This window comes from Ixodes scapularis, unplaced genomic scaffold, assembly GCF_016920785.2.
Source record: "Ixodes scapularis isolate PalLabHiFi unplaced genomic scaffold, ASM1692078v2 PGA_scaffold4__175_contigs__length_147842914, whole genome shotgun sequence".
In the NCBI taxonomy this organism is placed as follows: domain Eukaryota; kingdom Metazoa; phylum Arthropoda; class Arachnida; order Ixodida; family Ixodidae; genus Ixodes; species Ixodes scapularis.
In genome coordinates this window covers 74,278,083-74,290,189 of record NW_024609879.1, presented here as the reverse complement: position 1 = coordinate 74,290,189, position 12,107 = coordinate 74,278,083, and the positions used below count along the sequence as shown (strand labels likewise).

The window sequence follows — 12,107 nt, the reverse complement described above, 5'->3', positions numbered from 1 at the left end:
ATTGACAACGAGTTGAATATAAAGTTCTGTTTTACCCATGCGACTTAATACTTTTGGAATATATGCAGCTAATGTATGCTGGGTTAAAAACACCTTTATTCGAATTGTACGAAATTTAAAGACTTATGAAATTGGCACTCGTTGTAGGTATTGCTTCCGTTATATTTTTTTTGTAATTTTGTGTCAGCCTGCATTATAAAAGGCCTGTCAGCAGTTCAAGTGAAGAAGAATGCATGAACATATCAATATATATATATATATATATATATATATATATATATATATATATATATATATATATATATATATATTTCAGTTTCGAAGCATTACGAATTTTATTAAGATAATCAGATTATCGGCTTACATGAAGTAGTCTTCTTTTGGGACAGTTGATTTCCATTTAACATAGTCCAGACTGTAAAACAAAACTGATCAGTTTATAATAACATTGTTAACCCCATTTTCATTACAAAAGGCTTTCAGTTTCTAAACTGGCCTACAATTATTGACATTGCAGCATAATTGCAAATATTTTTCGGTGAATCCTTGCTCTCAAATATATATCAATCGTATGATGACCTATAATTAAAAGTACTAGCGTGCATTACTAAAGAAACGTATAAAAATTGATTCTTGCATTATTCAAATCCCCACTAGAAATTATGTTTCTATCTATGTAGTATTTTGTTATAAGTTTAACCATATTTGAAGTACCTAAGCTTCACTACCTCTGCGTAAAATATAAAACTGATATTTGTGACCTTAGCGTTCAACTGTTTTCAAACAGATGTACGCAAATTGGGTTTACGAACCTCAATCTATGTATGCAGGTCTCGTGAGATGAAGAATGATCAAAGTTTCTATGGAATTTAAGCTTGAAAGAGGACACGTAATTGGACCACCCAGTGTTCTTCTGCAGATTGCATTTCATCTTCTCAGATATACAGCCGCATAGGCGGCCCATATTAAATGTCTTGATCCTTGATTATTGTTTCACAAAATAGAAGGAATATCAAACAAGGAAGGAACGAGACTCTCTAGGCGATGTTTCATTACGAGCAGCAGTTGTGCCAGCGTCACAGGAACAAAGACTGAGCGCGTAACTGTATAACATAAAACAACTTGTCATTCTTCTTAACCAAGTGTAAGCCTTATAAAGACAGTGTATTCTATTAACTAAGTTCTTTAAAAGTACAAATATTAGAGCGCCAGTTTTTTTTTTTTTCATATATGTCAATAATATATATTGGAGATCCTAAAAAAAGCAGAATGTTTTTGCAATATGTGGTCATTGCGATTTTTTTTCGATAAAAATGAACAATTAAAGAACATTAGACTGGTTGACAATAGGCCTTAGAGCAAAGCAAGTTATCACTTGGTTCATTATGAAAAATAAAGCATGAATTCAGCTTCTATTTGCGCTTTGATTGGCACTGTACAAAAGTAAGCACTTACTTAAGTTATGCATATATTTTAGTAACTTATTTTACTATGGCTTTTGTTTCAATATATCTCTGAATAAATGAACACCAGTCATTCCTTTGTTGCTATCTTTATTAGGCCTTAAAGATCGAAACAAATTTTGAATCGGTTGCATTGGACGTTAATGTGCTGCTGGATTACAGCGCTTGATAATAAAGCTTTCAGTCTGGTATTTTGTAGATAAATGTACGATATAAATTAAGCTAACTTATAGAACTAGGTTTCGTCCAATTAACGCTTTAAAGTGGACAAATAGCTAATCTTTTTTTATTCATTAGCGTGCAAAAATATGATGCGCTGGAAAGCAATACTTAGTGGCAGTGTGTCGAACCGAAAAAAATACGGGTTCGGTTACGGTTCAGGTTCAGGTAAATTTATTTTGTTCCGGTTCAGTTCCGGTTCGATTAATTCAATCCGCGAACCGGTTCGCGAACCGGTTCGGGGCGCTGAACCGGTTCGCGAATCGGTTCGGAAATTATAAATGACAAATTGCAACATCAAAATAAATTACAAATAAAACATCTGAAATCAGCACATACGAAACGGGATACATCGTAGTGTAAGGCTCAGGGATTTCTACCAGGAATGGTTTCTTTATGTGCACTCAAAGGTTACCTCACCGACGTTTACGCATTCGGACTTCATCTAATTGGGTCCGACGCAGTAGCAGTAAAATCCGCGACCTCCTTACAAACCCACTTACAAGTAGAACTCGCTAACTATCCCGCCACCTCGTCGTGTAAGCAATTGAAGGAACAGTGGGGAGAAAATACAGCTGTCTTTATTTGAACTAGCTTTCGGTAACTCAAATTAGACCCTTAAAGAAGTTTTCATTAAACAAGATACGGAATATGAAAAACACTTCACCGAACGCAACGCCAGAAGGACGTAATAGGATAAATATTAAAATAGAAGAGTTCGCTGCCTCACAAATATGTTAGCTTCTAAGTGCCTATACGAAACCGGATGCATTATTATCAAACTCCACAGCCTTTTCTTTTCTCATTGCGATGGAAGCAAGCTTCAAGAACCCGCGCGTTCTAGAAACGTGTTATGAAATGAGCACACAGCAGCATTTAGGATTTACGAGATTGTAGGAAAGTAAAATCCCGTGACGCGATTTTTTTTTTTTTTTTTTTTTTTGCACAGCCTTTTAATTTTTTTTCTTCCGTGCAAGCCGCGGCCAGCGCAATACTGGTTCCTATGTCAAGATTCATGGATGCAGCGTTTATATTCCTAAGACTAAGTGGAGAAGAAAAATATGTAAGCGAGGGTGTGTGTCAGTTGACGGCACTTAAAAAACAAATGGCATTGATAGCACATTCATTGTCAACAGCCGCAGCTGTTGACAATGAATGTTGACAATAAATGAATGAATGCAGTTCTGCTGTGCCGCAGGCGCAGCAGAACTGGGCCGAACCGTTTTGACATGCGCCGGTAACCGTTATTTTTTTTCCGGTTCAGTTCCGGTTCGGGTTCATCGCGATAACAATATAACGGTTCGGGTTTGGGTCCAGTTCCGGAAAAAATACCGGTTCGGTTCCGGTTTTCGGTTCGGTTCGGTTCCGGTTCGACACCCTGCTTAGTGGACAGAGGAACGTTTCCATATTATATTTGAAAACCAATGCATGTTTTGCCGCCACTCTAAGGGCATGGTGCTAGTTATCAAAAGTAGCATGTGCAACTGCTTTTCTCAATAAAAATCGGGCCTCCGCGTAAGTCTTTGGCAGACAGAAGCGGATAGCCGTGTTTAAACAAAGTAAATTAGTGCCTAATTACATAAGATATAATATAATATTGATTGTCGCCTGGCGTAAGATACGAATGCAGCTAACCATCTAGTGTAAATAAGTGTGAGAATAAATACCAGGAGTAATAAATTAACGTTACTCACCTGCTTGTGATTAACTTAGACAACAATATTCCCGCCTTCGGAGTGTCGTCCACAGTGTCCCAATTGTACGTCAGAAGCATTGGCACCATCTTCTCACAGAGAGTCGTGTACCTTGAATATCCTTTAATATACACGTTAAGAGGGAACTTTGTCATATGTATGACGTTTTCTTATTTTCTAATACCTTGTTAAGTCAGATTCTTCATTGTGCCTTTAAACTACCAAACTATTATACATAGTATTGGGTCTCAGAAAGGTCGCGTAACGTGAATTTCTAGATAGAGTTAGCAATGTACCTATTTAAGGTACATTGCTTTCACATACCTTTAGCCTCTCGTATACCTGAATTTTGTTTGTATATTTTACATGAGTGTTATCTTCCGATTTTTAACCGTCGTAGCTATTTCTGCCGTCAAAACATTATATTATTATTATTATTCAGTCAATCAATCAATGTTTTTATTCAAGTGCCCAGGAAAAACCTTCCGGCCTCAGTACGGTTGTATTCAGTCAACATAAGTGGTATAACACAATACAAATCAACACACGAGAGGGACAAAATAAAAAGAGATTAAAAGCCACATATAAGTCATACATATAATAATGACGGTGCTACCGCCACGATCAATTTGTAGGTAAAGCGAAAAAAGAAAGTCAGATTCTAAAACTCGGCTTTGAACAACGCGAACTAGAACCGGAAACAGTAGAAAAAGTTTAGGCGTTGACGTTCAGCGCTTTGATGAACTTCAGTGCATTAATGTTAAATAACAAGAGCGACCAAACATGGGGAATTATGTGCGTATCCAGTCCTTGACACGAGGTAATTAAGATTATTTAGACGCGCATTGTCGAATGGTGTTTATGTCTCGTAGTTATCAGGAGAATTTTTAAATGTACTTTAAACACCAATGCAGTGCTGTCAATTAAGACATGGATAAGTTTGTATAGAAATAGAATAGCAGCATATTTGTCTCCTACGCCGCAGAGTAGGCAGCGCCAAGCTACGTTGAACTGGGACAGCTAAGTCATTGACTTTGCTGGACGCATTGCACGGTGAGTATCGATGTCAGTAGAAAGAAAAACTGGTTCTGAACACTCGCGATCTATAAAATTAGTTGTACAAATTCCATTGCAAACAAGAGAAGGATATTCAATGTCTGGTCGACACAAGACACTGCAGTCTGTGAGAAAAGCGCTAGGGTTCTTAAACTCTTAAGTGATGCGGCACGCAACACCCAGCGTGGGGAGAGCTGCGCTCACTGTGTGATCAAGATGGCTGTAGAAACGTAATGTATTGTCAAATACCACTCCAATATCTTTGATTTCCTTCCCACTTGTCAAAAGATCTGACTGAATGTTAAAAGGAATGATAATATTATGTGTCTTTCGTGTCTAGGACACTACTTTTGTTTTTGAAGTATTCAGCTTTAAGTCTCTATGGGTGCACCATTTTTCGAAGGCATTCCCATACTTCTGTAGCAAAACACAGTCAAGACCGTCTCGTACCTCTATGAACATCTTAACATCATATTCGTACTGTAGAAAAGAAGAGTAGGAAACCATCATTGAATTGACAAAAGTCTGAGGACATCTAAACGCTTTTTTATGAATTGTGAAAGCGAAAGCATGAATATCGTTCTTCCGCTCCCTTAGTTCGTCTGCGGCGTAGTGGCGTTGACGGCCACGTTTCGCCAGCCGACGGCCGAGCGCACGCTCTCGTGAAGTGGCCGCGCCGCGCTGAGCTCGGCCGTGCATCCCCTCCGGAGTGCGCCCGGGCGGGCTCTGCGCCGCCACCACCTCTTACCGGCGGCCTGGCCACTGCGTGAGCTGCGCCGCCATGGAGAGAGTTTCTCAGGTGGCGTTTTTTGGAACTACGCCGCACGAAAGCAAATGGGAGCCTCGTTTCTTGATGACGCGCGCCAGCCAATGGGAGCCTATCCATCAGATTTCTGCTACAGGCGACATTGGGGAAGGAGAAAGGGCCGTTTGGAGCGGCCTCAAATCTGATGACGTCGGTTCGCTCCAAGGGACCGTTAATGTTTTCGCATTAAAAACGGATAACAGGAGGGGACTGAGCCTTGAAGTACTCCCGTTGTAGCCTGTTAAGTTGCATAATAATTACCATTCGCGCTAACAAACCACTTTCTATCACGCAAGTAACTTATGAGCAACGAAAGTAATAAATGTGAACGTCTAGTTTCGACAACTTTGCTAGCAATATGTAATGATCTACAAGGGGAAATGTTGTACTAAGTCAAAGTAAATACATCATGCTGGCCTCTATTAGAAACGACATGAGCAGCTGTTAGCATAAAGCAGGTGATATTAGTCGTGGTCGAGCGACCCACCCTAAAGCCATGTTGGCTAGGGAGGAGAGAATGTCTGAGTTGAAACGACAATACCTTGTGCGATGCTGTGACGAAGAGTTTCGAAAATAACACTGACTGTAAAACAAACGCAGACAGAATCAACCTTGGTTTACCACAGGCGTTTTATGTCCGATGAAAGAGAAAGATGTGTTATGGGCACGTTGTTGCCGTTTTCCTAAAAATAAAAATTTGCCATTGCAATACCAATGTTGCAGAAATCGTGTGAATGCCACTATTCGCTACAGAAAACGTCATCATTTTCAAGATAAGTTTTAGGTCGCATTTTGATGTTTATAAAACCTGGACTTCGGTAAATGAAGTTAAGGCAGTTTAAAACACGTCTTCTGTCGATGGCACAATTACCAAACATTTCAGATCCTATTTAAAATCAATTACCAAAATCAATTTCAATTGATTCTTTGCTTCCGCGTCGTGCGTATAAAACAGCTAAAATATCACGCCTGTATTAAGGTTCGGCAGAAATACTCAGAAATGTATTTGAAAATGCAAATACTAAGATCCATAAAATTGTAGCTAAAATATTGATACTCAAATATATATGTTAAAATGTTTAGCGATACGTATCGGAAATACATTATAAAAAAGAGGCAAAACGTCTTTGGAAATACAAATACAGGAATACATTTTAGGGAGGGCAGAAATACAAATACTGAAATACTGATATTGCAATACATTTTTAAAGTTGGTTTGAGACGCCAGCTGAGATGAAACTTGAAGTTTGAAGTGGAAGTTTTGAACCCGAAGTTACTTTCCCGCAGGGTTGGCACTTCGCCTTGGAGGTAGTGGTTCCGGACGAAAAGGAGTCTTCAATGAGCACAAAAAACGTTCCATCAAGGATTGATCGCGGTCCCTTCCCTGACATCCTGTCTGTCTGACGAGCCATGTGAAAAGACTTTGACCTCTAAATAATTTCCATGTCACCCTAAATCCCATCAAAACCTCATTACGCCCCTGTTTATTAAGTGCGTCCCAGTCAACATTGATCACATGGCGTACGGTGGAAAGAACTGGCATTTTTTATTTGTAGGTGTTGCCTTAAACATGAAAATTTACCCACGCTGCTGTATGAGAGAACAATACGTACTTTCGTTGTAAGTGACCTCGTTGAAGATCGTGCAGGCAGTTAGTTGAATTTAGAATTTTCGACAATAGTGGACCACCTGAAGCATTCTGGAGTACATCTCTTATCTTTTGTTAAGGTTGAAAAAACGACACGGCGGCATCCCTGTTGTGACGGTCCTTCCCGCCGACCCCGCGCCTCCAACGCGTGAATGGCAGTCTTCAAGTTTCGCCTAGCATCATCCAAATCCAAATCCATCAGGTGCGAGCTCTCTGAGAAACAGCGTGCTCGAGACGAGTCACAGATGTACGACGACTGGGTCGACACAGCGAGGCGCGTCTGGCCCCCTTCCTGGGTATCGGTTCACCAGAGAAGCAGGTCACGTTCACGTCGACTGATGACGTACCTTTGAGCCATGCAATATTACGGGCGCAGAGACATTCGGATATTGTTTCAAGTCAACCACCACCAGGCTCGTGTTGCAACGGACTGCGACTCAGCATTTCCGGCTGGGTGTACTGTGTAGGCTAAGGCAAGAGACACGGTTAGGAGCGGACAATGGATGCCAGCAAACAATTACTCATGGAATTCCTAGCTGGGGACCTGCGGCAAAAGATGCTAAGACCCCACTGTTCGCACGCTACCTGGTTCAAGGCCCCGACTACGCAACACTTCTCAGAAGAAAGAGGACGCATAGAAAATAGTTTGGAGAATCGGAAGGAACTTCCAATAGCACAGTAACAATGGCCCAGCACCCCCTTGAACCTGAAGCCCATGCTAGTTCCGAGTTGCGGCAGTGACGTGGCACGTCATTTAAGCTCGCAAATGTTGGAAAGGGCCCGTCTCTCAAGATATCTAGGTAGCCAATCTCCCTATAGGATTAGTGTCGTGATGTAGGGCGGGTTGGTTCATAGTAAACGGAAATAAACTGCGCGCAAAAATAGACGAAAGGCGCTTGTGTCGTTCGCATCTTCCTTTCGTCCTTGTCTATTTTTGCGCACTGTTTATTTCCGCTCCCCATAGGGAAAGGCTGCACCGTATATATCAGGGGTGGCCAAGCTGCGGCTCTTCGCGTGGTAAAGTGCGGCTCGCGGCTCCCTCCCCTACCCCACCAACCCCCTCCCCCCTCTCCCCGGCCACCCTCTTGGCCACCCTCCCGGTCACATGAACACTTCCCCAAAAAAAGAATTGGAACGCGTTTTAATACGAAAGACGGGCTGCGGTTTGGTAGTCTTGGGCTACCTAACGTACAAATGGACTGCTTTTGACTCGGATAGATTGAAAGTAGTTCGAGTTTCGTTCATTGTTCTGGACAAAACCTACCCCCCGGCCGCGCAAGGTGGAGTGGTTAACCGTTAAGGACCTAATAGAGAAGTTTCAACTGCCCCTCTTCCCCTTTTATAAAATCATTATGGTCCATAGCATTCACTGTTACAAATACATAACCTCTCCTTTCTCTAAAGCACAAATTGTATGGCCCAAACTGGAAACCAAAACAGTGTCTTTTGTCTTTACCCGCATGCACAATGACCTGTTTGTTGTCCTGCATTTACCTTGTCTAGATGAGCGGTAAGACCCCTTTTGACGATGGCTCCAGATTCGAAAGATGATTGCGGTTGCATTTTCCCAGGACCATTAGCCCTACACTGATCAAATATATTGCAAAAAACCGTCTTTTCTTTTTTTTTTTTTTTTTTTTGAGGGGGCGGGGAGGTTCGGCACATCAAAATTCTGAATTTATCGGACGAATCTGAATTGTCCAAAATTTTACCGGCAGATAATTTTCGGATTCATCCGAAAACATGAAACACTAAAGGTCGCTGCCAATTATGTTATTCGAGAATTGGGCCTGCACCCAGTGTGCAGTAAGAAGGCTGATGTAATAATTTCTGAATTGCCGCTGACGGTGCGGTGCTATTCGCATAGCAGATTATCTGGTTATTTGTATAAAATTTAAACTATATTATTTTGTTGGAAATACTGTTAAATGCCACGAGGTGGATTATCGTATTATACGCTATATATATTATTCTGAAAAAAAAAATATAGATAACTTCAACATCGTTATACTACTTACGTTTTATATCACCGCTATTTTATCACCCTACTACCGTCACCAGATGCCAAGCTCTGAACTAGTAAGAAACACCTACCTTCTAGGTCCCTCAAGCGGCCAGCATAGATGTAGTATCTGAAAAAACAAACATGTTTTTCTGTTGTTTTTATCTGAATAACCATATAGTAGATGATATCTGAATGATGAGAGAACCCAGATTTATTGAATGAAATGGGCGATGTTGTTTTTATCGGTGCCCAACTCTGACGCGACTCAAACATGGTTCCATTGTAACATTTTATTTAAAGAGAAGATTCGATGCCAAAGTTTAGCGTCAGTGAAGCGGCGTTGAGAAGTCGAAACATGATATGAGCTTTTACATAGGGCTGCTTTGTCAATCTGGCCGCTAAGTCAGTAACAGAAGCTCCGCGTGCCTAAAAGGAATGATAATTTTAAAACCGGTAAGAATTTTTCGCCGTCCTGCTGAAATTGAGATTTATTTGGTCTTATAAATGTGACCGTGAGCCGTTTGTGATATCATCGGCATTTCGGCCTATTTATAAAGTCACGAGGCGGAAGTAATTGAACACGTTGTCATTCTCAAATCCTCAGCGAGTTCAACCCCGTCTTCTTAGGGAAGCATTTTCGAACACAGGAAGATGTTGTTTTTCCATTAACTATTCGACGACAATTTAAGAGCGAAATATTTTTACGAACGTGAGATGGATGGATTCCCTAGTAAAAAGAGAGGAAAAGGGACGAGTTCGTCTCCATAGAATGGTGGCAAACAGTGGTATCCCAGAGTTCTGGAGTATTAAGAATTTCATTATGTTTGGTGGGGAAGAAGGTTGGTTAACTTCAATTCGAGACAAACGACATTTCCACAAACGCCAGAAATAAGGGCATACGTTTTCTTTTTTGGGGGTATAAACACGTGAATTGCTGTAAGAAACATAGCTTATGTCTGGAGCGCGGGAACGATGAGAACACAAATCTTCGGGATTGCTTTAAATGGACACCAACAGGGTGTTTATGCTCGCCGAGGTCTTTATTTGTACATAACATATGAGAGCCCAGCCACCCAAGACAAAATTTGGGGTTTAAAATTCGTTTCTCTTTTCTCCCGAAAATTGATAATTGAGAACTGACCAGTTTGAGTCGCGCTCGCTCTCTTCTCCGTGATCACGTGCCGTTCAGACACAACCGCAAATTATAATTAAAGTCCTGGATCATCGATCGCAGGCAAACACCTAAAAATAAAATTTAAGAAAAAATAAACTTACACCTATTTTTGTGGTTCTTAAGAAGCTGCAAATACGTTGATCGAAAAAAAAACAAAGTTGCAGAGTAATGGGACCACATGCACTGCGTAATTGTCAACATGGCGTCTTATCGCGGGAGCAGCGCGGGAGTCGCGGGCTTGACGGCTGGACGAAACGGTAAGATAGCGGCGAACGAATGGCGTGAGACCTCTACTTCAGAGCTGTCGTTCGCGGTACTAACCTGTCTGTCTTTTTTGGAAAGGAAGTGTTTTTAGCGTTCAAAAGAATTTGGATTTATTCCGTACGACATGCCCCTCCACCAAGCTGATTCGCACGAAGACATCGCCTAGTCGTCGCCCCTTCCCCATGGCTGAAGACATCGCTCGCGTTGCGAACAGGAATTCGTAAGAGCTTGAAAACGCCCATACGTCAAGCGCGAAGCGCGTACCTGGTGTTGAATATGCATGTGTACGATTTCTTTACAACGTGCGAATGTGGTCAATGCGTAATGCTGTCCGACTTTCAGCCTGGGGAGTGCTTATTGCAGCGTGGAATCGGCAGCAAACATTCTGATCTACAGTCGACTGCACGCATTACTGCGAATGAGGTGTCCACTCTCGTGCGCTTGACCACTACAATGTAAAAACTGTCGTCTGCATCGCACGGCCGGAGAAGTAGAGGAAAAAAAACGCGATCGGGTGTAGCCACGTCATTTCCGGCAACTGTCGCCTCCTCTGCATTTCTTTATACTCCCTAGTCGACATGCCACGCCACTATTCCGTTATCGCGTCTCGGTTTCGGACAATCATGAATTATAAATGCAGGTTGTCAGGACATTTCTGCCTAACATATACTCTTGCATAATAACCAGAGTATATATATATATGTATGTAGCGTAGATAGCAACATTCACCAATGTTTCGTTGTTAATACACCATGCGCGCACGTGCACCATACAGGTTTAAATGTGTGCGTTTCTGCTAAGTATGCGATTCCAATTTTGTACTTTTTGAAGCGTTGATGGCGGCCGGCAAACCCGTTGAGCGCGCTTCTTACTGGGCACCGGTGAACTGCAGAGTAGCAACACCGGCGCAAGCGAGCTCCACGGTTGCTGCTTCTCCGCAATTCGCCAGTGTGCGGTAAGAAGCGCGCTCAACGGGGCTAACCCACCGCAAGCACCATTTCATAAAATAAGAATATGGCAGTTATCTCGGAGGGAATATCAAAAAGCGTGTTACTCGAAAATTTGAATATTTACACAATCCTACAGAAAACCACTGGAAAATTTGATTGAATAGTTTCGCTTCGGTAACGCTTCCTTATCAAGCTCACCTTGCTGCACCTGTGTTTGTAAGTTTTGAATAACATTTGCAGATTACTTTGAAGGAAGTGTGTGGCTCTTAGTCTGTTCGAATCTTGTGATGTTACACTTTCATGGTAAGGAAATAAAACGGAGCACAATGCCGATGCTGCTCTTGAAACATGATTTCCAAGCGCTAAATTTCTACATTCACGTGTATGCCCATGGCTGTCATTTGTCACATATTTTAAATAGACTTTGACGTAAATATGTAATACTATTTTTCTCATTATTACCCCGGTGCTTTCTTATATCAACGAATTTATTCTGAAATAGTTTTTTTTATATTAAAGGAGCCATGAAACGATTCTGAAATCGAATATCATCCACCGATCGTCGTAAAGGGTGTGAAAAGGAACACAAAAATAGAGAGCCAAAAAAAAATTCTTCGCTATCGAACTTTTAAAAGAAAACTGGACTCTTCTACGTTTTCTTTCCTTCGAAAGCTCTCTACTTTTTCACTATGAGGCACCCGCGGAACCGCAACACGTCAGCCGAATCCACGTCGCCTATTGGGTAAGAGCCTACCTCACCAGCACCGCGACCATAAACAATAAATAGCCAGAAATGTTTACTAAACGTTTGGTTACATAATATTCATAT

The 12,107-nt window shown here is 41.4% G+C and overlaps 1 protein-coding gene across 1 annotated transcript in view; it reads right to left on the bottom strand.

Annotated features, from left to right (window-relative positions):
- The window catches only part of LOC115314936, a 53,198-nt gene that overhangs the window by 16,456 nt on the left and 24,635 nt on the right, over positions 1-12,107 (bottom strand). Inside the window, exons 5-7 of the mRNA XM_040210152.2 lie at positions 8,980-9,017; positions 3,377-3,497; positions 365-415 (exon numbers count right to left, since the gene is read on the bottom strand). Of these exons, the coding sequence (XP_040066086.2) occupies positions 365-415; positions 3,377-3,497; positions 8,980-9,017 (210 nt within the window). The remainder of the gene's footprint in view (positions 1-364; positions 416-3,376; positions 3,498-8,979; positions 9,018-12,107) is intronic.